This window comes from Apteryx mantelli, chromosome 10, assembly GCF_036417845.1.
Source record: "Apteryx mantelli isolate bAptMan1 chromosome 10, bAptMan1.hap1, whole genome shotgun sequence".
In the NCBI taxonomy this organism is placed as follows: Eukaryota; Metazoa; Chordata; class Aves; order Apterygiformes; family Apterygidae; genus Apteryx; species Apteryx mantelli.
In genome coordinates, this window is record NC_089987.1 from 23,275,747 (window position 1) to 23,303,398 (window position 27,652).

At 51.4% G+C, this 27,652-nt stretch overlaps 2 protein-coding genes across 13 annotated transcripts in view; one reads left to right on the plus strand and one right to left on the minus strand.

The window, feature by feature from the left end:
- CNOT1 (CCR4-NOT transcription complex subunit 1) overlaps positions 1–11,679 on the plus strand; it is a 64,534-nt gene extending 52,855 nt beyond the window's left edge. For 6 of the 10 annotated variants that reach the window (XM_067302713.1, XM_067302712.1, XM_067302716.1 and 3 more), the window contains 13 exons: positions 435–543; positions 646–815; positions 1,633–1,885; positions 4,536–4,784; positions 5,406–5,569; positions 5,846–5,963; positions 6,415–6,516; positions 6,826–6,999; positions 7,615–7,764; positions 8,801–8,981; positions 9,392–9,524; positions 9,626–9,760; positions 10,607–11,679. In XM_067302713.1, the coding sequence (XP_067158814.1) occupies positions 435–543; positions 646–815; positions 1,633–1,885; positions 4,536–4,784; positions 5,406–5,569; positions 5,846–5,963; positions 6,415–6,516; positions 6,826–6,999; positions 7,615–7,764; positions 8,801–8,981; positions 9,392–9,524; positions 9,626–9,760; positions 10,607–10,685 (2,017 nt within the window). In that variant the 3' untranslated portion in view covers positions 10,686–11,679. The remainder of the gene's footprint in view (positions 1–434; positions 544–645; positions 816–1,632; positions 1,886–4,535; positions 4,785–5,405; positions 5,570–5,845; positions 5,964–6,414; positions 6,517–6,825; positions 7,000–7,614; positions 7,765–8,800; positions 8,982–9,391; positions 9,525–9,625; positions 9,761–10,606) is intronic. The other 4 variants (XM_013948585.2, XM_013948586.2, XM_067302718.1 and 1 more) reach the window with 1 other exon arrangement.
- A 1,696-nt stretch (positions 11,680–13,375) lies between these two features.
- On the minus strand, positions 13,376–18,747 carry SETD6 (SET domain containing 6, protein lysine methyltransferase). Of its 3 annotated transcripts, XM_067302721.1 has the most exons (9): positions 18,704–18,741; positions 18,202–18,300; positions 17,813–17,957; positions 16,881–17,022; positions 16,335–16,529; positions 15,999–16,122; positions 15,339–15,519; positions 15,088–15,230; positions 13,376–14,539 (listed from the first exon to the last, which is right to left on the minus strand). In XM_067302721.1, the coding sequence occupies exons 1-9, from the start codon at positions 18,728–18,730 to the stop codon at positions 14,228–14,230; spliced, it is 1,368 nt and encodes a 455-aa protein (XP_067158822.1). In that variant the 5' UTR covers positions 18,731–18,741; the 3' UTR covers positions 13,376–14,227. The 3 variants fall into 3 exon arrangements, with proteins under 3 accessions (XP_067158822.1, XP_067158823.1, XP_013804026.2); XM_067302722.1 differs by lacking the exon at positions 17,813–17,957 and having other exon boundaries at positions 18,704–18,747; XM_013948572.2 differs by lacking the exons at positions 17,813–17,957; positions 18,704–18,741 and adding an exon at positions 18,392–18,408.
- Between the last annotated feature and the right edge of the window lie 8,905 nt (positions 18,748–27,652).

Genomic DNA, 27,652 nt, shown 5'->3' on the forward strand with positions numbered 1-27,652 from the left:
CTTCATCCTAGAATGAGATAGGAAACTTTCATGGGATGAAGCATTAAGGATGCTCTGGCTTCCTCATTTTATAGAGGATCTCTCTGCTTGCTGTCACAAACTTGCGTGATATGATGTGTCTGTAGCAGAAGCCCTAATGCTTTAACTAGACGGATATGCCACTTTGTCCTTGGAAGAGAGGCTTCTTATTCTGAACAAACTGAAGCTCTTGAAGGGCTGTTGTGACCAGTGGTGCAGGGCAACAAATGCTTGAGGCGGGTGACTGTTCCTAAACTCTAGCATTACCTTAGAGAACACTCCAAAATAAGTTTCTTTTGGAGTCAAGTAACAAACCTGTTAGTTGCACAGTTTCTGAAGTGTTAAATTTGAGTTATTTCCCTTAAAATGTGTAGCTAAGTTTTAAGTACATATGAAAAGAAGTCCAATTCTTCTAGGTGCCTGATTGAATGCAGGGATGAGTACAAGTACAATGTAGAAGCAGTGGAGCTGCTAATCCGCAATCACCTTGTTAACATGCAGCAGTATGATCTTCACTTGGCTCAGGTAAAGAGAACTTACTCTTTTGGAGGAGAAAAGTTGTATTCAGTTGAGCAGAAGATTTATACTTGAATTTCATAACCTCGATTGCCTCTTTCATGTTGGCAGTCAATGGAGAATGGCTTGAACTACATGGCAGTGGCATTTGCCATGCAATTGGTAAAGATCCTCTTGGTGGATGAGAGAAGCGTTGCCCACGTAACAGAGGCAGATCTGTTTCACACCATTGAGACGCTCATGAGAATTAACGCTCACTCCAGAGGAAATGCCCCAGAAGGGTGAGATTGAAATACTGTGCAATGTAGTACTTCTCCAATACGATCATTTATGATTTAAATTATTTATGATTGAATGATATGACACTGTGTAATGTGCAGCTTTAAGCTTCCTGTAGGGCTGCAGTCCTATGTTAGATAAAACTGTTCTCTTGTTCCGATGTTGCTCTAATGTAATTACTTTGATTTTATGTCAAATTGTGTGCAGTGCATACGAGTATGCTTAGAGGCAGTTGCAGCATGGTTTTAAACAGAGTGCTTGAGCAGGAAAACCTTTATGCACTGTGTGCCAAAATACCATGGTACTGTGAGAAACTCACCTGAATTCCTGATTTATCTCAAATTTAGGCAATGTTCTTACCCTTTTAAATTTTAAATATGTATGTGTTAATGTATGTTGGCTAACCCAAGTAATTCATCGAATTAGACAATTCTGCCTATTGCTTTAGACAGTTTCCTGTTTAGAGTCTAGAAGGCAGCTATCTGCCAGTCTCACATGGTTTGTGGGTCCACCAGCAGTAAATTGGGCAGTAAATATTGCCACAGCATCTAGAAAGATCTGTGGGGCTTGAGGGTTTCCTGTTACTGAGGTGGAAGCAATTGCTCTTAGGCCTGAGAGATATGGATTGGAGCTTGGAGAACTCTTGTCTCTGTGAGAGCCGCCAGCAACAGGCTAGTGGTGGTGGCAGTAGCTGCTGTCATCACCATCAACTGCTAGTGAGAGGTCCCAAAGCTAAGATCATGTTCTCTGCAGCTGAGGTGGATGGACTGTCCTTGCTGTATTCCTGTTCTAACCCAACTCTCTGGTCTGTTGCATTAGATTACCCCAGTTGATGGAAGTGGTCCGATCAAACTATGAAGCCATGATTGACCGTGCTCATGGAGGTCCCAATTTCATGATGCATTCTGGAATATCCCAAGCCTCTGAGTATGATGACCCACCAGGTCTGAGGGAGAAGGCAGAATATCTACTGAGGGAATGGGTGAACCTCTACCATTCAGCTGCAGCAGGCCGTGACAGTACCAAAGCTTTCTCTGCGTTTGTTGGACAGGTAGAGCTTTTGGAAAGAAAGGTGCTTTTTATTCAACATAAGTAGGGTGTGATGCCCTCCATTTTAAAGCAGTGTTATAACCAGTGTTAGACATCCTTTTGAAACTTTTTCAGGTGTATGACGGTTGCTTATTAAAATTTTCTCTCTTACTTTGTTGGCAGCAAAGAGCTCTATAGAAACCTGTACCCTTCAGCAAATAATGTGCTACTTCAAATACTGTAGCAACAAGCTGTCAGTTCAGGCTCTGATTTTTGGTATAAATCTGGTGGGAAAAGAACTTCAATTGAGATAGTTACGGGGAATAGTTCTGACAAGCTCTGTGTAATGAAGCTTGGCTTTTGTTACTCCCCATCAATAACAGTGAAGGCTCTGACAGCCTGCAAAAGTAAATTGCCAATAGGTAGAGATGCAGGTGAACTGTTTCAGACCACATGAAGAATGGATGCTTTTTTTTAATTGGAACCACTACTGAGTGAGGAAAACATCAAACTTCATTAGCTAAAGTCTGAATTCACACAGCCAGACAACCCTGACATTTCACTCCTGGGCACCTTAACAGGTGTGATGAACAGCGCGCATCTGCCATCCAGGTGTGACTGAGAAAGGAAGTGCACTCCGTAACCCAACATGGTACCGAGTAACCGAGCCTGGTACCGAGTAACCGAGCCTGGTACCGACTCCCTATGTAATATTTGTAGTCATCTTGTTGAAACAGTATTCATATCAGTTCCGTGACTGCAAGGAAGCCCCCAGTTTAGTCTGTCCGCACGATGCTCTCTTTCAAATTCAGCGCTAATACCACAGAAATGCTACAGAGCTTGCAGCTGCCACCCAAAAGCAGTTCAAGCCCAAATAACACTGGGTGCCTCACTTCTGTGGAAGCTCTTGGGCCAGGAAAAGTTGGAGAGCCCTGATGAGGGAACTCTGTTTTTTGTTTTGTAAGCCGCTACTGAAGAGGTAGTGGCAGTTAAAGTTAATTTTCTTTATACCCCTCTCTTGCTTTGCGCAGATGAATGGATAAGGGAAGTTCTTGTTGACAGGTGTTGCCAGAGGTGCAGTATGGGCTTTCTGTACTCCTTATTTTAACTACAGACAGTGATACAGAAGAATATATCTGGCTGTGGTTGTCAGCTGCTCCCAAGAACTGTGTGGCTATGCTACCTCTACTGTATCAGCTGTTTAATTGCCGGCCTGGCTCCGAACCCGGACAGGCATAAAGGGGCAGCTTGCACAGCTCGTTCTCCCGAAACACTAACTCGGCACTATTGTCTCCCTTCCCTAATGGAAGGCTTATCCCTGTTAGCTGTAAAATACAACGTGATTCATCTCTTCAGTGTAGCGATGGCAGCAACCCTTCATCTTACTGTAGCTTCTCAAGAACAAGGATTTTTCTGAGCTGGAGAAGAGCTGTGGGCAGCTTCTCTGTGGTTCTGGTGCACAGATTTTCATCTAACATCCTTGTGTGCTGCCTTGTAGCCACCTTTCTGTTGGCCTGACTTCTAGTGCTTAGCATCTTTTTTTTTTTTTTTTGCCCTTTTGGAATGTGTTTATGGGTCTTGTGTTAAGCTGACTTTCTGAAAGAGCCTTTAGCCTTATTGATTCGTACTTCACGTGACCTCGCTCTTGATTTTGTACCTTAAAGTATGCTTGTAAAGTATGCTTTAGTATGGTGTACTCATAGTGCTGAATGTCCTTTGCACTACTTGACTCTTTGTCAAACTTGTTTGCTCACCTTTTTTAAGTACTTGATCAAATTTGAAATAACTGAAATACATGTAATAAGAGTGTGTGTGCGTGTGTGTATATATATATATGTATATTACTCTTTCCTTACAGGCTACAGATGTGAGTTTTTTAAAGGAGCATTTTTTAATTTCTGCATTAAAAAAGATTTTAATACTGGACTTAGAATGGCCTTAATTTTGGCTGTTTTCATTCAGAAGAGTTGCTTCCTTTCCAGTAATTCCTTAGGACAAGAAGGAGCATTTTACTTAGAAGGCAGATATGTGGCTTCATTTTTTTAAAAGTTGCTCCAGAAATACCAGAAGTTTTCCAAAAGTTAATGATGATGCTATTTATGTAGCTTCATGTTTATGCAGTGGGAGTTCTGAAGTACAATTCCTTATCCAAAAGCAAGAGGCCTCCTGCAGTGTAACTTTAGATTCAGTTTGGCTTTAATATTGTGGTAATGTATCAAAATGAAACCTCATTTTATTTATTTGTTTAAAAACAAACAAAAAATAAAAACAAAAAATAAACCAAACTGCCTTCCCAGAAACCCCAGGCTTTCTTTGCACACTGTCTTCTTGTGAGGAGAATTTACTATCATAATGCATCTTGCTTCTACAGAAGATGCTGCAAAGATGATTTGTAAACCGACTTTCTAAAGTAAGCAAAGGCCACTACTGAGTGGGTAGCTGAACTCTACCCTTCCCAAGAACTTGTGTGCACTGTGTGGGCTCCTAAAGGCCTGACAAATTTGCTCTTGCTTTCCTTCATGCAAGGTCAAGTACTTGTAGCAGAGATAGCTCGCTACCCACATCTCTTGAGAGAGTGGTTAAAGTTAATTCTGCCAGGCAAAGTGGATGCTTTGTAAAGTGTTTGTTTGAAGTAAGCTATAAAATGAACTTTTCGTATTTGCAGTTCTGAGAGTTTTTCCTTTCCCTGATAGATGCACCAGCAAGGAATCCTGAAAACAGATGACCTGATCACTCGATTTTTTCGTCTTTGCACTGAAATGTGTGTTGAAATCAGTTATCGTGCTCAGGCTGAGCAACAGCATAACCCTGCTGCCAACCCCACTATGATCCGAGCCAAGTGCTACCACAATCTGGATGCCTTTGTGCGACTTATTGCACTACTAGTGAAGCACTCTGGGGAGGCAACCAACACAGTTACAAAGATCAACCTCCTGAACAAGGTTGGGAACTTTTCTGTACCCATTGTATTTAAAGCACATAATTGGGTGTATCTCTGTTCACATATGTGAAATGTAAACCTTAATGCAGGCTACAGCTACAATATCGTGTAAGGGCTTGAATGGATTGGTCATTGAACAGAAACTGAGCGGAATGTCAGGTTGTCAGGTGGCTTTCTCGCTTATAAAGATTTCATACCAAACACTAGAAACTAGTTCTCCAGGTTGTGCCTTGAAATGAAAAGCAAACAGCTAATGTTTTAAGCTGTGAGAAGGCTGATTTCCTTGATATCTGCCTTGATTTTGTGAGAGCCTATACCCTTAGTTTCTGGCTTATGGCTAGGTGCTACCTTAAGACCATCCAATACTGCTCACTCAGTTGTTGTGACTGTGGTCCGTAGGACAGGGAGAGTAAAGTATAGTGGTTGGGGGGGGGGTTTACTGATGTAGATTAGAATATTAGTTTACACAAGCAACTATTTTCCAGCTTCCAGAACTTCCAGTTCTTACTGGAAGCTACTAATTTTTTTTTTTTTGATGGCTAAAATGTTATCTGTGGTCTGACTTGCAAAGTAATTCTTGCTGTCACCCTGAAAGTGTATTGAAATGTGTTAATTTCTTTAGGTTCTTGGTATTGTTGTGGGAGTTCTTCTGCAGGACCACGATGTCCGGCAGAGTGAATTTCAGCAGCTTCCTTACCATCGCATTTTCATCATGTTGCTGTTAGAATTAAATGCTCCTGAGCATGTGCTGGAGACCATCAACTTCCAGACACTCACAGCCTTCTGGTATGTATTTGAGATTGGCCCCCATGCTCATCCTTTCCTGAGAGGATTAGGGGTTTTCATCTAAAAGCTATCTGACTGTTCATTCATGGTGGCTTAATCACATTTGGAATAACTGGTTCTAATGTAGATTGTCCACTTGCTTGTGTTAAGGGAGATCACTGGTAAAACCAAGATGCTAAAATGCCTTGCTTCTAGGGCTGTGTATGTTTTCCCTCAATGTTATGAAAAGCAGTCTTATTGCTGTGCACTTTTAACCTGCTCTAACTTTTCTTTCAGTAACACATTTCACATCCTGAGGCCTACAAAAGCTCCAGGTTTTGTTTATGCCTGGCTGGAACTGATCTCCCATCGGATATTTATTGCAAGAATGCTGGCACATACACCACAGCAGAAGGTGTGGCTGCAGTTTATCTTTCCTAAATTAAAAAGCTCACACAGAAGGGTGCTTATCTGGTGTGATGCTGTTTCACATCTCTTGAAGTGCACTAGTAGCATGGCTGTTCTGTTTGTGTTGCCTTCCATATTCACAGTAACCTAACTGCATGGAGGAGAGTCTTTGTGTCAAACTATTGAAGATGGGGTGACTGGAAATTAATAAACATGCCTTTGTCAAAGTTTTAGAGCTGTAGTCTAGACAGGATTACTGTCATCACAGTATGGCATGCTTAATGTTCTGAAAACACACCTATAACATATGATGTGCAACTGAAGCCCTTGGAACTGGAACTGTGCTGCAATCACTGATAGAGCTAGCAGTAGAACTCACTCTCGATACAGGCTCAGATGAAGACCACTCTAGTGATGGCTTTGAACTTTGCTCACCTGCTGTTTTTTCTTCTTGACAGGGTTGGCCTATGTATGCCCAGTTATTGATCGATCTTTTCAAGTACTTGGCTCCTTTTCTTAGAAATGTGGAACTCACCAAACCTATGCAAATTCTTTACAAGGTAAAAAATGCACATGATCTAGTAGATGCTATTTCCAGCAGAACTCTTCTGAAAGTAGAGGTGGATTAAAGTGGCAAAACTTGTTCTGGTAACAGAATATGATTTACTGTTCTTTTACAGTCTATTTCTATATGTTAGAATTAAATGCAAGTCTGTGGGACAGACACGGACTCTGCCTTCCTACATTAATTTCTTCCTCTTAGTCTTAATCATGTGACAAGGAAGGATATCTTTGCAAGCTCTTGGACAGTTTCAGCAGGAACAGTTAGGAGCGTCTTTATATTACAGCCACTGTTTCTCCTTTTGCAGGGCACCCTGCGAGTGTTGCTGGTCTTGTTGCATGATTTCCCAGAATTTCTTTGTGACTACCACTATGGGTTCTGTGATGTGATCCCCCCTAACTGTATTCAGCTAAGGAACCTTATCCTGAGTGCCTTCCCACGGAACATGAGGCTTCCAGACCCTTTCACCCCCAACCTGAAGGTAGGACTTTTGTGAGACTGAGATTGATAATAGGAGATCGACCGTCCTGAAGCCAGCCTCTTGCATACTGAGGAGAGACTTTGAGAAGTGTTAATACTATCTAACTAAATCTTTGGGCATATACCAGTCTTGTAATTGTGGAATGACTGCTGCAGGGCCAACTTTCTCATGCTTCTTTGACATTGTCCTGTATTTCTTGATTGCATGAACTGTGCTGGGCAACAGAAGCGAAGCTGTAATACTCATTCAGTTAGCTCTTGTTGAGCTGTTCTTGACTTGTTCAGATGTTTGTTCTTTGTAAAACTACCAAACTGTGGTGAGTTCAGATTGGGAGATGGTGACTGAACTCCCCCATGGCCTTCCCTCTTGAATTCCTTAGCCTCTACCCTCAATTCTTTGAGACAGTCCTCATCTACCACAGTTTGCACGTAAAAGAAGAGAACAGTTTATTCTGAAGCCTGAGAAAGATCTAGTTTCTTCCTTACTGCTGGTAGGAAAAAGCTATCAATAGCAGTAACTGATGTAATATCACTTACAGATCTGCTTTTGCACTTTGCTCCTTTTTTAAGATCACAGGTTACTTACTGTTTAGTTGACTGGGTTTTCTCTTGGCAGGTGGACATGCTGAGTGAGATTAATATTGCTCCACGGATACTTACCAATTTCACTGGAGTGATGCCACCTCAGTTCAAGAAAGACTTGGATTCCTATCTCAAAACCCGTTCTCCTGTCACTTTCTTGTCTGACTTGCGCAGCAACCTACAGGTGAGTGGCTGGTTCCTGAGGGTGCTGAATACAAACAGTCTGAGACAAATGATCTTATCGGCTGAGTCGCCCTCCTTTCTTGTGGGAAGTATGTTGATGTATAGTAAGCACATGTTCTAGACAGTAGAAAAGCCTCTGAAAATGCACCCTTCTCTGAATATTTCTTCTCCCAGGGTCTAGCAGGACACTAAGTCTCTGTGCTAAGTAGTTTCATCAAGGTGTAGGGGGAGCGTAAGGAAATGGGAATGTTGACTTTGGCAACCCTGAAGTGATCTAATTTAAAAGCAGTTAGTTTTATCTACAAGTTGTCTTAAGGGCTGACCCAGAGCTGCCAAATCTTGTAGTGAAAATACCTCTTTGCAAACCTTAGGTAGAGAAGACTAGTCAGAGCTGATGGCATCAAGCTCACTTTTCTGTCCCCTACCACAGGGGGGGTGATGAATTGTCTGTGGCTTCCATCATACAACTCTAGCACTGTTTACCCAGGACGTATCTGAGACTCAACATGTTTTAGTGTACTTGACTGCAGTTTTTCAGAATCTGATTAAATTTTGTTTCCAAGTAAACTTATGGTTGCTATTTCTTGCAAGCTGTGTATCTACATGCTGATGCTTCAGGGGGAAAAAAAAAAAAAAAATTAGCTAAAGCCCAGTTCAGAATTATTGGTCAACTGCATGTATTTAGTATTCAGGATTGAGGTTGGACTTTCTCAGGAAAATTATTTACAATAGGCATTCACGCGGGTAGCGTGTTTTCAACCAGTCTGTGGTACCACTGGTGAATTCAGATGCACAGACCTGATTTTTTTCAGTAGGGAGTGCAGAAGTTGTCTGTCAGGTCTTTCAATACTTTGCTGGTACCTTTGGGTATATACCCATAATATTACAAAATGGCAAATGCCAAGATGAACTTGTGGACTAAGTGTGTTGCTTTCTGCATAATCGAGAAGAAATCTGAAAGCTGTGTTGTACAAATCTGCACCTTAGATTGCTGAATGAATATAGAATATTAATACTTCTTTTGTCTTTGCTGTTAGGTATCAAATGAACCTGGCAACCGCTACAACATCCAGCTGATTAATGCACTGGTGCTCTACGTAGGTACTCAAGCTATTGCGCACATTCACAACAAAGGCAGCACGCCCTCCATGAGCACCATCACCCACTCGGCTCACATGGACATCTTCCAGAATTTGGCTGTAGATCTGGACACTGAAGGTGAGCTGGAAACACTTCTAGTATGTGTGATCTCTCACTTAATAGCAGATTGTCTGTTTGAGCTATGAGAAGTACAGAAGATGCGTTTTGTGCAGCTACTAGTGAAGCTGTAGTAAGTAATGCTACATTAGAATATTAAACTCTGAATACAGGAGAAATATTAAAACCAAATGTTTAAAATATGCAAGGGAAAGAGAAAACAGTTTAATGAAGAGAAATCAAATTCCTACTGCCCCATCAACTTGGACTGATGATGCTTTTTCATATCTTCAGTTGTTTTTAATTACGTTTTGTGTAGCTGTGTAGGACAGACTCATGAACCTTAATCTTAAGCAGTGCTAGTTGTTTCTTTATTTCTATTTTGTGTGTTTAAGGGAAACCATATGTACTGTACTATTCCTCTTCTGCAGGTCGGTACCTTTTCTTGAATGCAATTGCCAATCAGCTGCGATATCCCAACAGTCACACCCACTACTTCAGTTGCACCATGCTTTACCTGTTTGCAGAGGCCAACACTGAAGCTATCCAGGAGCAGATCACTAGGTGAGAGGGGGAAGGCATTTAACTTGCCTGCATTCAGCTTCTTTTCCTTCCCTGTGTAATTCAGATCTTGAGCTCTAACTGTTCTTACTTTTGGACTTCAGGGTTCTCTTGGAACGACTGATTGTAAATAGGCCTCATCCCTGGGGTCTCCTTATTACTTTCATTGAGCTGATAAAAAATCCAGCGTTTAAGTTCTGGAACCATGAGTTTGTTCACTGTGCTCCGGAGATTGAGAAGTGAGTATAATTTAACTATTAAATCACTAAAACAATACAACTGAAACAGGGGTTGAGTTACACCGTGAGTCTTTGGAGCTTCATAGTGGAGGCACCAATTGCTGCAGTAGTAAGAGGAAAACATATAACCTGGGGGCAAAATGTAAAGTGATTACTTGAAGTCCAGGAGCTGGCTACTAATTTATTCTCTGTCCATTTGGCTGTACATATACTTTGCTTCCTGAAGAACAAATATGATTATATCAGATGCTATCGTGAAGAAGCAGTAATAAAAGTCCAGCTGGCTGTGCAGTCACTGTTGTAAGGCAGTAGCTCTGCCTGGGATTTTCCAAAGCTACCCTCTCCTGTGCAAGAGCAGCACTAACTTTCATAAAATAGAAACAGAAAAGCAAGTTATATGGAAGCAAAGTCATCTGTTTGCCCCAGCAAATCTGAAATTTTTGTGTGAAAGCTTTTGTTCCACTGTGAAGCTTTAGGTTGCAGAGGAGATCTTGGAGATGCATAAATTGTAGTGGAATTGGGAATTGGGCTGCCACCAGTAACTCAGTACAGATGGTTCAGAGCAGCCTCCTACATAATGCGAACAGGTTCCTTCATGGTGGTAGTGCACAAAGATGGTACCTGGCTGTATTTCTTGCTGTGGGGACTGAACTGAGGCCACTGCATTTCTGTGATGAAGTATCCCCCAAAAGATCCGAGTCTGGCCCCTTCACCCAACACAGGACTTGCTAATTCACGTGTATTTGGGAGTTTATCCCATCCTGTGGTGGTGGGGATCACGATACATCAGCCCCCCGACGGAGGGTACAGCTAACGCACCTAATGCTGCTTTGCTTCTGTGTTCAGGTTGTTCCAGTCAGTGGCACAGTGCTGTATGGGGCAGAAGCAGGCCCAGCAAGTAATGGAAGGGACTGGTGCCAGTTAGATGAGCCGCATCTTGTATTGTAAGCGTGCCAGCCTGGAGGTCCCCATCCCATCGACTGACAGAAGAATCTGTAAGGCTCTTCCTGACCTTCCCAGCCCCCCAATTGGGTACATGCAACAGACCTTGGGTGAAAGTCTGTGTGGGCACGTTCCAAAGTTTGAAACAAATGTTTGACTTTTGGCCAAAATTCAGAAGATGCTGTGAATATCATTTTGAACTAGTGTAAATACAAGGAACAGAAACGTTTGTCTGGACTTTTGGGTTTGTGCAAACTGTGTAAAGGCAGGTGGGTAACTGGTGCCTGTCCAGCTTGTAATAAAGGGGCAGCTGCTGATGCCAAGCACTTGTCTGGGGCAGACCTCCTTGTCCTGACATTCCCAGACTCCCAAAGAATATTGAAAAGCCAGTTATAATATTATGTAACTTATTTTTTCTTTATGTGGATGGGGGACCTTTAAATCACTAAGTTGTTTTACAAAAAAAGTGGATGTGTTTGGAATATGGGAATACTATGGAATAGGGAAGGGGTGAGGGAGGGATTAAGGTTCAGAGTTGCTTTTTTCCCCCCCACATCAAATGCTGACAGACAGCAAGGGGAGCGGCAGTCGGAGAACGCCTCCTTTCTGTTGGAGAAGATACACCTCAGGCCCTTTGGGAGAGGGTCAGCTGTTTTTAGTAAAGAAACCAGAGACCAGGCCTATAGCTTTTTTTTTCTTTCTTTCTTTTTTTTTCTTTTCCTGACACTTGTAAATTTTGGAGGGGGGACTAAACCTAGACCTTCCCCCTGATGGCCACACAGTATAAGTTTGTAAAAATAATAAAAAAAAAAAAAAGACCAAAGGACCAATACAGCCCATTTTGTAAGGATTTTGAATGTTTTGTAAAGTATTGGTCCATGTGTTGTATTTTGTAGCCTTTCTAGTTCTTGGGCTTTAGTTCTCCCACTTCTTGTATGTATGCATACTGTAGTTACACATTAAAGTCATGACATGCAGCACGTGCCACTGTGCTTATTCTCTCCAGTTCCATCCTACTTGGCCAGTTGATGTCTTTCAAAGTCTGTTCCACCCACCCCAAACTTGCAGTTTTCCGGTGTGTTTTAGGCGCTGCCTGTTAGGAGGAGTAACAGAGCTTGTTTTGTGGCATGAGGTCAGAGGGAAGAGAGAGAGAAACTTGGTTTGAAACGCAAAAGGAAAGGACTCAATATAGCTTCTTAGGGAGGGAAATATTTTAGTTGCAAGTTCATGAGCAGAGTTTGTCTCTGAACGTTGTGGTGGAGAGGAGATGTTATTCTTGCAGCACAGTACTTAAAGTGGAGGATTACAGAGAACAGATAGTAGTCCAGCTTCATTTCTAATGACTTGCTCCCTGCTATACTTTCTTCAACATGAATCTTTGCAAGTTTGCTAGTTAGCTGTGATGAGGCTGGGTGGCTTTAGCATTGCTAATACTCTGAATTGGTTTAGCCTATGCCTTACAACCTAACAGATACCAGGAAAAAGAGCTTCACCGCTTTCTTTTTAGAAAACGTTTCTCGTTTGTTAAATCTAGTTGACTGCTATGGTATGGGTAGAGAGATCGGGATTCCCTTGCTTAGCTATAAGGGACTGCATCTGGCTGTGCCTTTGCACAGAGCCTAAACTAGATCTAGAAGACCACTGAGCCAAATGTGCCAGTGGCCTGTGGCTCAAGGGGAATTTTCCATCTGTTTCTGGGCAGTGTTTCGTTGGTCCCCTCTGTCTAACGGGGCAGGCTCTTGCTTTGTTTCTACAGTTCCCTGGGCCTCGTTTGGCAGGTCAGCAGCTGTGCTGAAGCTGAGCCTTTAAAGTAAGGATTGTTTTGCTTTTGGTGCTGCAACTCTAACTTGCTCTTCCACCTTCATTGGATTAGGCTACAGGGACTTATCGGCAATCAGTCTTTCATCTAGTCCAGGTTCTGTGAGGTTTTCTTGATATTTAAATCTAACCAACCACAGGCAGAGCTTATTGACTATAAAGTAGCGTCCTGTCTTAATGACTCCTAATACTGACTATGCTAAGGCTCAAAGGTTTCTTCGGTTCTGTACTAACACTGCTGGATGTAGCTGGTTCCTTCAAGCCTTAAGAACTGTTAGGGTGGGTGTAGAGGAGGGTGGAAGGTAGGACTCAGCCAAGATCCCATTAACTTCATACAATGTAGGTTTGGTTGGCAGGATAGAGACTGCTGCACTCTGTATCCTCTCTTAGCAGGTAAGGAACCTGCAACTGAGCTGTTACTCAAGGTAAATAGTGTTTGTGTCAGCTCCACAAGGATTACCAGAGTCCTTGCCACAGCCGAGGCCTTGAGTATAATGCACGTCATGTTTAAGGAGTGAAGGTTAACCTTTCAATCTACTGTATGCCTAGTTTGAAATCTTGTAGCCTTTTGGAGGAAGAGAAGAGCCAAGATGGCAGATTGGACTCTAAACAGCCACTGCATGCTCCGCTGTAAGAATGAAGAAGGGAGAGGGGGGCAGAAAAAAAGTAACCTAGGTAATGTTACAAACACTCTGGCCTCCAGCACTGCGATTAGGGCTGTAGCTGACCTCTTTTATACAAGTGAATAGTCTTGGTCTTGCTTGTTGGCAATACTTTCAACTCTGCAGCAGCAGCATCAGGAAAGATCTTTTTTTAGATGGGACTTTGTACCCTGTTGAAGCAGACAGCATTGGCTGAGTAAGAGCTATTGTGTTTATTAAACATAGCTTGGCCTGTAAACCTTCACCATTTTGTCATACAAACTGCTGAAGGGGAAATATTAGCACAGACATGATGAAGAGCAAAGCCTGATTTCAGGGAAGAACTGTATCACCTGGGGGGTGTATATCCAATGCTTAACCTACAGCAGTTGCAGAACTGTGACAGTGCCACTATATAGCCTATATAAACAGTATGGGCCTGAGAGATTTCTGTGGGGGCCTGAGATATGTAGCATATGTTTTTCACAGAGATAAAAAGAAACCTTGCTCTGCTGACCCTACATGGAAACCAGACAGATGGATGTGCTGGTATAGGTACACTCCTGTACTGCTCACTACTAATGGAGTTCAGGGGAAGAGTGTAGTTTGACATATCCATCTGCCAGATGTTTACTCAGTAAAGTAAGTTACCAGATGTTCTTCTGCCCCTGTTCATCTGGACAAGGAACAGCTCTTGCCTTAAATCACTGATGCTAAGTGAGGGAACAGGCTTGTCATAATGCCAGTGTGTGTCTGTCTTCTGCAAGCAAATATTAGGAGATCTGAGTTTTAATAAATCCTCTAGAGGAAGATTCTGCTCCTGGTGCTGGTTGTGCTCCAGAGCTCTCACTGTATGATAAACAGTTATGGCAGAAGAAATAGTTTGGAGGGGAGAGGGGGGTTAAGTTTTTTCTTTATACAGAGGTAGATAAAAAGCCAGATGCAATGTGAGGGACAAGTAGGCCCAAATTCAATCTTGCTTTTTTCTTGCTGTAGTAGAAGAAACGGCCAAAGGCCCTTTCTGAGCTCAGTTCCAGGCAGTGGATTTGCAGGGGCAGTCAGGTTTCTACTGTATCAGCTCTAGGAGCTGATGCAAGATCCTTTTCTGTCCATAGCGCACATGCAAAGCTTGCTGCTCCCTTCGACTCAGTCTCTCATAAGCTTCCTTATTATTTAGCAAGTCCTGCTCTGCTTTCAAGTCTGACCTGTAGGACTCCAGAGTCAGCAACACACTGTCGTAAAGGAGCTTCTTGCAAGGGTTTTTAAGTCTGGAGAGAGCTTCGTTAGAAAGGATAGAGTTCTCCTCCTCCTCAGTGTCGTCTTCCCAGCCATCTTGCTCCTTATATTCCTGGAATTCTTCTTCTGACATGCACAGCACCTGTAATCACCAGGCAAGGAGACAAGTCACTGGCTGTGCGAGTACATCAGGATTTCCTCCCTAGGGGCGTACAGTCTTAGGGCTGTATGGAACAAGTGAATTATTCCTCAGCTGCAGTAAATGTCAGATGACAAAACAGACTTGGATGCCTAATCACAAGCAACTTGTGGGTCAGGAGAAAGTTGAAACTGCAAACCTGGGTGTTGGAAACAGTCTTAAAGAGCATCTCAACTGCTACCTATAAAGGTGCAAAAACTCTAGAACAGGAGTAGCCATGAAGCCATTCAAGACCAGTACATAAGTGTGTGTGGCTGGCTAGTTTGAGAAAGGAAGAGTAATGCAGTACCTGAAGTCTCAGGGGGCTGGACAGCCACATCCCCTGTCACTTCGCATGCAGGACTGTTGGTACCAAACTGCCTTTACATGCTTGTTTCCCTTCAGTTAATAGTTTTGTAGTGTGGCTGTTCGAACCAGCATACAGGTAGCCTGGGTTCTTCCCATCATGTAGTAGCTTTTTCACTGATTGGTAACCTCTCAGCCCTGCTCACCTTCAGGGTCATGGACAGCTCTTCCTCTGTCAGCACCTCATCCCAGCCAAGCACGAAGGCACCTTCCTCCCCAACCATTTCCAGCTGGCATAGGAAGTCCCACTGCTCTGAGACCAGCTGCTGCTCTGCTTCGCTTTTGGCACCTGTTTTGAAGACAGGAGCACATCTGTAAACCCAATCCAGCTTCCATTGCTTAACAGGGGGAGATCCCTGACTCCTCCTTTCCCAGAGTGGTTACAAGTGACACTCACGTTGCAGTGCTGCTTTGCGCACTGTCACCATCTGGATGTCAGCTGTGTCATTGGTGTTGCCAGGGTATGGCTCTGCAAAGCCATACATGTGTAGGAGCTGCCAGTTGGCCATCTGTCCGTAGGTGTTGAAGATCTCTTGTCCTTTGCTGATGGGTTGTGTTGTGACCATCCGTAAACATTTCTGCAAGCATAGAGAGAAGAAGGTCTAAGAAAGCTTTGCAATTCTACCAGTCTCAGGAGGATGCTTCTTGGGGCTGTGGTGGTGGCAGCAGAGGCTGCCAGGCCTGCCAGTGATTCAGGCACATGCCATCCCTCATCTATGATCCTAGGGAAAAGCTAACAAGTACTCCTCTATTCATAAAAGTAAGCAAGAAGAGAAACAAGTCTCATGTCTAGTGCTGCAGCAAAAGCACCTTCAAGGAGGCTCAGCTGCCCCAAAACTCCTTCTAGCTAAACCAAGCAAACAGCAGGGGACTATGTATAATAGCCTCATACTAATGAGACCCAGGCCAGGCTCACTTGCTGCTTTCAGCATGGGAGTAGTGCTGTCCTGGCTTCAAACATGGAGAGAGCCTCGCTGCAGCACCAGGCCCAAAGGGCAGCCCTGCCTTGCAACGGACAGGCACCAGACTGTGCTGTGTGCACTGGCTTTGCGCTCACCGGCGCATATTCCAGGTTGGCATTGTGGCTGGCCACGTGATTCAAAATGTCTGCTACTGGCACCATCATTGGAGGGTTGGGCCCCTTCTCATCTTCATCTTCTTCCTCCAGAGGCTCCTGAAAGCTAATACAAGGGAGGTGAAGACAAGCCAGTTTTATATCTTGCAGTACAAAGCAAGCTTCAGCTTTTCTCTAAAAGGCACAAGAACATAAGTAACACAGACTGTGATCATATCGCAGTCTGTGGTGCTACTGCTTGTCCTTCCTCAGCCTTGTATGAGAGCCTGAGACATTCTCCTTGCTCCCCCCATTCACAGCAAAGCCCTCCCATCTCACCTGTAGGCCATGACAAATGCCACCAGTTCCTTGTACAACTCCAGCGTGTGCAGCTTGGGGTCAAAGATGTCAGGGTGGGACTCCATAAAGGGCAGGATGATGGAACTGTACTCCAGGTGGATGTTGACTAGGTCCTTGTCTACTGCTTCTGGGATGCCTGTGCCCTGCAGAAGCCTTGTTCTCTCCTCTTCAGGCCTGTTGCAAGGAAAAAAAGCAAGTTTCTATCTGCTGCAGAGAGAAGCATCTATAAATTCCTCCCTCCTCCAAAATCTGAGCCTTGTGGAGGCTCTACTGATTCCTGTTTTCTGATTACTTTCTGTAGCCAGCTGTGACCCTGTGTAGTGCCTGGGAGGATCCCTCAGGCTGCTGACACTAACAGCCCAGGGCTGGAGTAGAGGAGATGGCAGAATCATCCAGTAAAACCATATCCAACCCCAAAACCAGCAGGGTCAGCAGGGTTGAGCTAAGCTTCCCTTCTCCCTGAACAAAGCCTGGATTCAACTGCCCAATTCACCTACTCCACAGAGCCACTTGGTTTCACTTTACCAGAACATGGGGTGATCCAAGCTCCTGAAGTCCTGCCAGAGCGAGAAATAAGGCTGCCAGTGGGAGTTGCCGGTTGTATATTCATGTAGCAGGGCCAGCAGGAGAGGCACCCAGCCAGACTGGCTCTGCAATGACTCTCGGGCTAAGGAACCAAAGAGGACAGAGCAGGGTTGAATGTACAGTGATTGATCTGGTTTTTGTTCCTTTTCCCTGAGGATGTGGTCTTCCAAGTATCAAAGCCCAGCTCAGCACAAAGGAAAAACATCCCGTTTAACACTCAGTGTCTTAAGCTTAGATCTCTTAAGTCTTGGGTTTGGCCAGACCTTAAACAGAACCAGAAGCTGCCATGCTCTGGAGCTATGGTGCTGAGTGGGTGGATGACCTAGTCCAGCCTCTGTCCCCCCCGACACTGCACTGCAGCCTCGCCTGGGGCTCCACACCTTGAGGAAAGCACAGTCACGTTGGTTGTTGCTACATTGGAGCAATCAGCTTTTCTAACCGTGCTCTTTGCCGGCACAGCTCTGGACTGCCTTGGAAAAGGATGGGGTGCTCAGCTCTCTCCCTACTGTCACTAGGAAAGGGGAAAACACAAGGTTCTCCCAGGCCACCCCCTATCTCTCCTGTTCACTAGCAGCCCTGCAAATTCCTGCTCCCTCTACCTCCAGCAGTCAAGGCACTAGTTCTTCACCAGGACCTTGCTTCCTGCTCCCAAGGTTTTCTGATATCCTGCACAAAGCAGGAGCATTCCCTGGACTTTATCCCAGACCAGTTTTATTCCACTGAAAGGAAAATGGAATAAATGCAAGTATGGTGCTGAGAAAGACAGCAGGCCTGCTGGTAAGTGGAAGATAAAGCAGCCAGACAAGCTCTGACTGCATCCTACTCAGGGTGGGAGCTGAAGCCAGATTCCTCACGTCTCCCCTTGTGCTCACCTTCCTGCAAGAGGGCTTGGATGGAGCTGGTGTACTGGGACAGCAGTGCAGCACGAGGGATGGTGAAGAGGACCTCTCCTACCTGGAGATCCTCAGTGGCCAACATGCCGTAGTCTGCCACGGTGCCTTCCCTGCTCACGCAGACCTTGGGTGAGAGGTAATCTATCAGTGCAGGGAGGGAAGCGTGGGGCAGGCGAGGCTGTGGCTGGACTCTGCACATCGTGGCAGGGAGGGTGTGCGGCACAAACCCAGGCAAGGTTTGGATCACCTTCCCCATCTCCGCGCAGAACACAACAAGGCTCGGGGCCTCCCTGGGGCTGGGTGTCTCCTGCCCTCCCAGCCCCACAGCCAAAGGGGTGCCCAGCTGAGCCCCGCGCTGCCCTGCTCACCTTTGGGCTGAGCTCCAAGCCAACCTTCTTGCACCATGCCAGGAAGCCAGAGATGGGATCGACGCTGCCCTTCTCAGCGGTGCTGCTCTCAGCAGCCACCTGCAGGCAGAAATACGGGGTCAAGCACAGGGAGTCTCCAAACGTAAGGAAGAAAGATGGGCAGGAGGGATCCGTGGTGCCTCCACGCAACCGTTTTACAGCTCTAGGGCCAGCCGGTAAGTTCAGTCCGCAGCCTCGGCTTCCCTGGCTGTCACTCAGGTACTATTTCAGCCTCCCCCGTCCCAAACCGCACTGAAAACGGGGGGGAGCGCAGGGCCCTTGCGGTTCCCCCCGCACTGCCCGAGGCGCGGCACTGCTCTGCCCGGCCCCCCCGCCGCGGGCACGGCCGGCCCCGGCGCACCCTGCGGAAGCGCTGAGCGGGGCCGGGGCTCGGGCTCGGGCTCGGCCCCGGGCGCACCCGGGGGGCGGGGCGGGGCGGAGGGGGCCCGCGCCGCTCCGCTACCTTGGGCCGCTTGGCCGCCGACGCCATGGAGCGGCGAACACGTGGTCCGCTCCTTCCGGGAAGAAGCAAGCCCCGCCCCCCCGCGCGCCGTCCGACGGCGGCCGGGGGGGGCCAAGCGCGGGCGCGGAGCAGCGGCCTCCTCCTCCCCCCCCCCCCATCCCCGCGCCGGGGGCCTCCGCGCGCCTGTCGGTGGGGCCGGGGCCCCGGCGCCTCGCAGGGCGCCCCGGGGGGCTCCCCAGGGGGCTCCCCAGGCCTTTGGGTGCCGCCCAGGGTCGTTCGTGCGCAGCCCGGGCGCCTCCCCTGTGTCTTGGGGCGCAGCGGCCTGCGGGCGCCCTTGGGTGGGCCCAGACGCCCCCCGCGTTCCTCGGGGAGCGGCTGAAGCAGCGTACCCCGAATGTGCGGTCCTAGCGGGGAACCGTGGGGGTCTGGGGTGGTTGTAGCTCGTGGGGCCTGTCTGCGCCCAGGTGCGGTGAAATTTTGGGGGAATTCTTGTATAAAAGGTGAACAATTAGATGCTCACTTATCTTAACAAGTATTAGCCAGGGGGGTGAGTTCTCTGTACCGCCCCAGTGATCGCAGAGCACAGCCGGAAGCTGGGCAGGCCGAGCTCTCCTACATGCCCTCTCCAAGAAAACCCAATCCAAACTGAAAGGGCAAAATTACAGGAAGAGCAGTTTGGAGTCGATGCGCACAGCCAGGCCCCCAGCGGTTTTCTCCCCCCTGCTCCAATTGCTTTGGTCATTCCCTTCGTGTTCCTTTCTGCTAAGGGAGGCAAGCAGAGGAATCCCTGGAGTTTTCCAGCGGGTTCCAGTAGGCTTTGCTCGTGCGGAAGGACGCAGGGAGGCTGGCGCTCGCTCTGTGCAGAAAACCAGGCAGAGCTCCTTCGAGGAGCCTTTCAGGGAAGGAGCCACAAACCTGTGATGTGCAGCCAGCCTGGTCCAGTTCTGCCCCGGAGCGCACGGCATGTCTGCAAAGGCCTTGGTGCCTCCGCAGGTTTAGTTCTCTGCTCAACTGCAGGCAGCAGCTTAGCCGAGAGCAGGGCAGCAGGATGGGAAGAAACGCGCTGCGCGTGGAGAGGTGAACGCTGCTGCTGTGGCCAGGGAAAATGCGCTGGGACTGTGTGGGGGAAGTCCACAGTTCTTGCTGCACCGTGGTGCCACCTTGCCAAAAGCTGTACAGAGCTTGGGAAAATGTAAGTGGCTCCGTGTCGCGCAGCGGGCACTGCTGTGAAGCCCTGTCCAGAGGGCCCAGCCGGGAGCGGCAGTCCAAGAAAAGCCTTTTGCCCTGGAGAAGTGTCGCTGCTTGAGCTGAGACTCGCAGTCCTGCTTTCTGCGTGTGGACACGGCGTGTGCTGGTGTGCTTTAGATCAGCCTGACCTTGTACTTCACTAACTACTGCAAGCAGTCACGGACAAACCTTTGTTTGATCAAAACCAATGTAAATTTTATTTTTCTACTAACATGTCTAATCTTGGTGGTGATCACCAGTAAATTCTGTAACGATTAAGGTGAGCGGTTTCTTTCCTTGACCTGTCGTGGTGGGTCTCGCCTCGGGGACAATGGCCGAATCGCTCTCCTGCGATGGCCGGAGTTGCAGCCGGTTCAGCGTGCTCCTTCCTCCTGGCTTCGGTCCTGTGGTTTCTTCCGCCTGTCCTTGCTGCCCTGATGCTGGCCAGGGCTTTGTGTTTAATCGAACGAGCCTTTGCTCAGACGATGTAACCCCAGGACCTTGAGGATGGCCCGCCTCGTGGCACTGGGGCTCGGGGAGAGCTGCTGGCCCATGCAGATGACCGCTTCCCTGGCGTCGCTCAGGCGCCACATCCTGCCGGGGGTGTCCGACCCCTGCTGCTCTTCTTCCTGCCCACTGTCATCATCCTTCTCCAGAGGGAGGGGCTCAGGCTGCGGCTCCGCATGGTGCTCGGTGGCCGGGGGAAGGCAGGGTAGATGCGGAGCAGGGAGCTGAACGTGGGTCTCTGCACAGTGCTCTCTGGGGGCTGAGACCGGTGCTTGGGGCACGTGTGCTCCCAGTGACTCCCTGGACAAGCTCCACTGGTGCTGCAGCCTCTTTTCCCGGATGTGGAGCTCCAGGGTCTCCCGGGCCTCCTCCGGCAGGAACTGGGCCTCCGAAGTGTGGAAGTACTTGGGGGCCGTGGTGGAGCACTGAGGTGCAGGGGCTGCAGGACTCACCCGGCTGCCGACGGACACCTTGCAGGATCGCTGCACCACGGTGGGGAAGCTTCCCAGACAGATCTCTATGCACTTCCTTATCACGTGCATCCACAGCCTCCTCTTGAAATCCTGTTCCAACTCCAGCCTCAACATGGGGCGACGATCGGTGTCCCCAGGCAGGCTGCCAGCCCCGTCAGCCGTGTGCGAGCCCGGGGCGGTGGGTGAGCCGGCCTGGTGGTTGATGGCTCCCTTTGGCAGGGTGCGCGTTGGCCCTGCAAGCTCGAGGTTGGTTGGGGCTGTGGCTGGAGCGAGGGGCTCGGGGGCCACTGGCCCCCTCTGGGGCAGCCCCCTACGCCGGGGAAGCAGTCTCCTCCGCTTGCTGCATCCCTGCTGGAGGCTGGAGCCCGCCGAGGAGGGCGGCCGGGGGCTGCTGGAGGCCCAGGGGCTTTGCCACGCTGCCGCCCCCAGCCGCCGCTGCCTCTCGCGGGCGGCCTCGCTGCAGGGCCTGCAGCTGAGGTCGTAGCACAGGAACTCGCCCGGGCCCCTGCAGCCGGACACCCACTGCCCATCACCTGCAACGCAGCGGAGGGGGGACAGGGCACCCTGAGCAGGGCCGAGGGCATCTGCCCCCCACGCAGCCCCGTGGCCGCCTCCCAGCTGGGCACGGGGCCCCTTTTCTCCCGGCATAGGTGCAGCCCAGCCTGGGGCAGCTGCTGGGGCCCGGGAACGCAGTCGGCTGCAGAGGTCCCATCTCCAGGAGCAGCCCAGCACTGGGCGAGTGTGAGCGCTCGGTGCCGCAGAGCAGAGCTGCGCTGGGGCCGGGAGCAGGGAGCAGGGAGCAAGGAGCAGGGAGCAGGGCAGCCCTCCCCTTCCCAGGGCCAAGAGCCGGGACCGCGGAGAAGAGCCCCGCGCAGGGAACGGCCCAGCCCCAAGGACAAGCCCTCCTGGACCCTCCTCCCAGCAGGCCCCATGGCAGGGGAGCAGGGACACAGCGGGGACCCTGGGGACCCAGGGCAGCCCGTGGCAGGGGAGAGTTTGGAGCCCCCAAGCAGGGACACGGAAGTTATGAGGGCAGAGATGGACGGGGCACCCCCATGGCCCAGCACCCCGGAGCAGGGCTTGTCCCAAAGCAGCCCCTCGGGGACAGCACCTCTCCCCACATGGGCGGCATGAACCCAGCCCCGCGGGGCAGCTCGGTGCCGGGGCCGTGAGCCCAGCCGGGTGGGCACGCCGTCCCCAGCGGGAGCCAGCACCGGGGCAGTGCAGCCTCACCTGGGTCCTGGGCGTCCGAGCGCCTCCCCCCGCGCCGGCTCCACGGAGAGACCTGCAGGCACAGGAGCACCGGCACTGCGACCGCGGCCTCGGCTGAGCCCGCAGCGCCCCGGGCCCCCACCCACCGTGCGTGTGGGTCCCACCAGCCAGGGGCCCTCCTGCAGGGTGGGAGAAGGGCTGCCCCCGAGCCTCCCTCCTACCTGACGGCATTTGCTGGAGATGCTGCGCCAGCAGTGCAGGGCGGCCCAGGCCACCAGGAGGAGGAAGCTGGGGCAGAGGCAGAGGCAGCCGCAGCGCCAGAGCAGGGACACCCAGCCGTGCTGAGCCAGGTCCATGGCATCCAGCACGGCAGGGCCACGGACCAAGGGTTCAGGAGCAGACACAGCCCTTCGGAGCTGCTCTCGCCTCCCTACGCAAACCCTTTGTGACTGCTCTTCCCCGGGACGGGGACAGGGACAGGGCTGGGGCGGCGAGGTCATTGCCATGGCAGCACTGTGAGGTCTTTGAGCGCATCAGAAAGCCCCAGCAGTGGGGACACTCGGGATGGGGGGCAAGGGGAGGTGGGTGCTGGGCACCCGGCTGCCGCGGGGACCGTGAGGAAGGGCCCAGAATCACAGAATGGTGGAGGTTGGAAGGGACCTCTGGAGAGCAGCTAGTCCAACCCCTTGCTCAAGCAGGGTCACCTAGAGCGCATTGCCCAGCACTGTGTCTAGAGGGCTTTTGAATATCTCCAAGGATGGAGACTCCACAGCCTCTTGGGGCAGCCTGCTCCAGTGCTCTCTTACCCTCAGAGGAAAGAAGGTTTTCCTTATGTTCAGACAGAGCTTCCTGTGTTTCAGTTTGTGCCTCTTGGGCTATCGCTGGGCACCACTGGAAAGAGCCTGGCCCCATCCTCTTGACACTCTCCCTGCAGATACTTAAGCACATTGATAAGATCCCCCCTCAGTCTGCTCTTCTCCAGGCTGAAGAGTCCCAGCTCTCACAGCCTCTCCTCATAGGAGAGATGCTCCAGTCCCTTCATCAGTCCCTTCATAGCCTTTCGCTGCGCTCACTCCAGTAGCTCCATGTCTCTCTTGTATTGGGGAGCCCAGCACTGGACACAGCACTCCAGGTGTGGCCTCCCCAGGGCTGAGTAGAGGGGCAGGATCACCTCCCTTGACCTGCTGGCAATGCTCTTCCTAATGCAGCCCAGGATACCATTGACCTTCTTGGCCGCAAGGGCGCATTGCTGGCTCATGGTCAGCTTGTTGTCCACCAGGACTCCCAGGTCCTTCTTTGCAGAGCTGCTTTCCAGCAGGTCAGCCCCCAGCCTGTCCTGGGGCACAGGGTTATTCCTGCCTAGGTGCAGGACTCCGCACTTGCCTTTATTGAACTGCAGCAGCCATGAACAAATCTTTGTATGATAGAAAGCAGTGGAAATTTTATTTTTCTACTGACACGTCTAATCTTGGTGGTGATTACCAGTGAATTCTGTAACGATTAAGGCGAGCAGTTTCTTTCCTTGACCCATCTTGGTGGGTCTCACCTCGGGGACAACGGCCGAATTGCTCTCCTGCGATGGCTAGGGTTGCAGCCAGTTCAGCATGCTCCTTCCTCCTGGCTTCGGTCCTGTGGTTTCTTCCACCTGTCCTTGCTGCCCTGATGCTGGCCAGGGCTTTGTGTTTAATTTTGCTCAGACGATATAACCGCAGGACCTTGAGGATGGCCCACCTCATGGCACTGGGGCTTGGGGAGAGCCACCGGCGGCCCATGTAGATGGCCGTTCCCCTGCCGTTGCTCAGGCGCCACATCCTGCCGGGGGTGTCCGACCCTTGCTGCTTCTTTCCTTCCTGACCGCTGTTGTCGTCCCTCTCCGGAGGGAAGGGCTCAGGCTGCGGCTCCGCATGGTGCTCGGTGGCCGGGGGAAGGCAGGGTAGATGCGGAGCAGGGAGCTGAACGTGGGTCTCTGCACAGTGCTCTCTGGGGGCTGAGACCGGTGCTTGGGGCACGTGTGCTCCCAGTGACTCCCCGGACAAGCTCCACTGCTGCTGCAGCCTCTTTTCCCGGATGTGGAGCTCCAGGGTCTCCTGGGCCTCCTCCGGCAGGAACTGGGCCTCCGAAGTGTGGAAGTACTTGGGGGCCGTGGTGGAGTGCAGAGCCGCGGGGGCTACAGGATGCACCCGGCTGCGGACGGACACCTTGCAGGATCGCTGCACCATGGCGGGGAAGCTTCCCAGATGGATCTCTTTGCACTTCTTTATCATGTGCATCCGCAGCCTCCTCTTGGAATCCTGTTCCAGCTCCAGCCTCGACATGGGGCGACGATCGGTGCCCCCAGGCAGGCTGCCAGCCCCGTCAGCCGTGTGCGAGCCCGGGGCACTGGGTGAGCCGGCCTGGTGGTTGATGGCTCCTTTTGGCAGGGTGCGCGTTGGCCCTGCAAGCTCGAGGTTGGTTGGGGCTGTGGCTGGAGCGAGGGGCTCGGGGGCCACTGGCCCCCTCTGGGGCAGCCCCCTACGCCGGGGAAGCAGTCTCCTCCGCTTGCTGCATCCCTGCTGGAGGCTGGAGCCCGCCGAGGAGGGCGGCCGGGGGCTGCTGGAGGCCCAGGGGCTTTGCCACGCTGCCGCCCCCAGCCGCCGCTGCCTCTCGCGGGCGGCCTCGCTGCAGGGCCTGCAGCTGAGGTCGTAGCACAGGAACTCGCCCGGGCCCCTGCAGCCGGACACCCGCTGCCCATCACCTGCAACGCAGCGGAGGGGGGACAGGGCACCCTGAGCAGGGCCGAGGGCACCTGCCCCCCACGCAGCCCCGCGGCCGCCTCCCAGCTGGGCACGGGGCCCCTTTTCTCCCGGCATAGGTGCAGCCCAGCCTGGGGCACCTGCTGGGGCCCTAGAAAAGCAGCTGGCTGCAGAGGTCCCATCTCCAGGAGCAGCGCAGCACTGGGCGAGTGTGAGCGCTTGGTGCCGCAGAGCGGAGCTGCGCTGGGGCCGGGAGCAGGGAGCAGGGAGCAAGGAGCAGGGAGCAGGGCAGCCCTCCCCTTCCCAGGGCCAAGAGCCGGGGACCGCGGAGAAGAGCCCCACGCAGGGAACGGCCCGGCCCCAAGGACAAGCCCTCCTGGACCCTCCTCCCAGCAGGCCCCATGGCAGGGGAGCAGGGACACAGCGGGGACCCTGGGGACCCAGGGCAGCCCGTGGCAGGGGAGAGTTTGGAGCCCCCAAGCAGGGACACGCAAGTTATGAGGGCAGAGATGGACGGGGCACCCCCATGGCCCAGCACCCCGGAGCAGGGCTCGTCCCAAAGCAGCCCCTCGGGGACAGCACCTCTCCCCACATGGGCGGCATGAACCCAGCCCCGCGGGGCAGCTCGGTGCCGGGGCCGTGAGCCCAGCCGGGTGGGCACGCCGTCCCCAGCGGGAGCCAGCACCGGGGCAGCGCAGCCTCACCTGGGTCCTGGGCGTCCGAGCGCCTCCCCCCGCGCCGGCTCCACGGAGAGACCTGCAGGCACAGGAGCACCGGCACTGCGACCGCGGCCTCGGCTGAGCCCGCGGCGCCCCGGGCCCCCACCCACCGTGCGTGTGGGTCCCACCAGCCAGGGGCCCTCCTGCAGGGTGGGAGAAGGGCTGCCCCCGAGCCTCCCTCCTACCTGACGGCATTTGCTGGAGATGCTGCGCCAGCAGTGCAGGGCGGCCCAGGCCACCAGGAGGAGGAAGCTGGGGCAGAGGCAGAGGCAGCCGCAGCGCCAGAGCAGGGACACCCAGCCGTGCTGAGCCAGGTCCATGGCATCCAGCACGGCAGGGCCACGGACCAAGGGTTCAGGAGCAGACACAGCCCTTCGGAGCTGCTCTCGCCTCCCTACGCAAACCCTTTGTGACTGCTCTTCCCCGGGACGGGGACAGGGACAGGGCTGGGACGGCGAGGTCATTGCCATGGCAGCACTGTGAGGTCTTTGAGCGCATCAGAAAGCCCCAGCAGTGGGGACACTCGGGATGGGGGGCAAGGGGAGGTGGGTGCTGGGCACCCGGCTGCCGCGGGGACCGTGAGGAAGGGCCCAGAATCACAGAATGGTGGAGGTTGGAAGGGACCTCTGGAGAGCAGCTAGTCCAACCCCTTGCTCAAGCAGGGTCACCTAGAGCGCATTGCCCAGCACTGTGTCTAGAGGGCTTTTGAATATCTCCAAGGATGGAGACTCCACAGCCTCTTGGGGCAGCCTGCTCCAGTGCTCTCTTACCCTCAGAGGAAAGAAGGTTTTCCTTATGTTCAGACAGAGCTTCCTGTGTTTCAGTTTGTGCCTCTTGCCTCTTGGGCTATCGCTGGGCACCACTGGAAAGAGCCTGGCCCCATCCTCTTGACACTCTCCCTGCAGATACTTAAGCACATTGATAAGATCCCCCCTCAGTCTGCTCTTCTCCAGGCTGAAGAGTCCCAGCTCTCACAGCCTCTCCTCATAGGAGAGATGCTCCAGTCCCTTCATCAGTCCCTTCATAGCCTTTCGCTGCGCTCGCTCCAGTAGCTCCATGTCTCTCTTGTGTTGGGGAGCCCAGCACTGGACACAGCACTCCAGGTGTGGCCTCCCCAGGGCTGAGTAGAGGGGCAGGATCACCTCCCTTGACCTGCTGGCAATGCTCTTCCTAATGCAGCCCAGGATACCATTGGCCTTCTTGGCCGCAAGGGCGCATTGCTGGCTCATGGTCAGCTTGTTGTCCACCAGGACTCCCAGGTCCTTCTTTGCAGAGCTGCTTTCCAGCAGGTCAGCCCCCAGCCTGTCCTGGGGCACAGGGTTATTCCTGCCTAGGTGCAGGACTCCGCACTTCCCTTTATTGAACTGCAGCAGCCATGAACAAATCTTTGTATGATAGAAAGCAGTGGAAATTTTATTTTTCTACTGACACGTCTAATCTTGGTGGTGATTACCAGTGAATTCTGTAATGATTAAGGCGAGCAGTTTCTTTCCTTGACCCATCTTGGTGGGTCTCACCTCGGGGACAACGGCCGAATTGCTCTCCTGCGATGGCTAGGGTTGCAGCCAGTTCAGCATGCTCCTTCCTCCTGGCTTCGGTCCTGTGGTTTCTTCCACCTGTCCTTGCTGCCCTGATGCTGGCCAGGGCTTTGTGTTTAATTTTGCTCAGACGATATAACCGCAGGACCTTGAGGATGGCCCACCTCATGGCACTGGGGCTTGGGGAGAGCCGCCGGCGGCCCATGTAGATGGCCGTTCCCCTGCCGTTGCTCAGGCGCCACATCCTGCCGGGGGTGTCCGACCCTTGCTGCTTCTTTCCTTCCTGACCGCTGTTGTCGTCCCTCTCCGGAGGGAAGGGCTCAGGCTGTGGCTCCGCATGGTGCTCGGTGGCTGGGGGAAGGCAGGGTGGATGCGGAGCAGGGAGCTGAACGTGGGTCTCTGCACAGTGCTCTCTGGGGGCTGAGACCGGTGCTTGGGGCACGTGTGCTCCCAGTGACTCCCCGGACAAGCTCCACTGCTGCTGCAGCCTCTTTTCCCGGATGTGGAGCTCCAGGGTCTCCTGGGCCACCTCCGGCAGGAA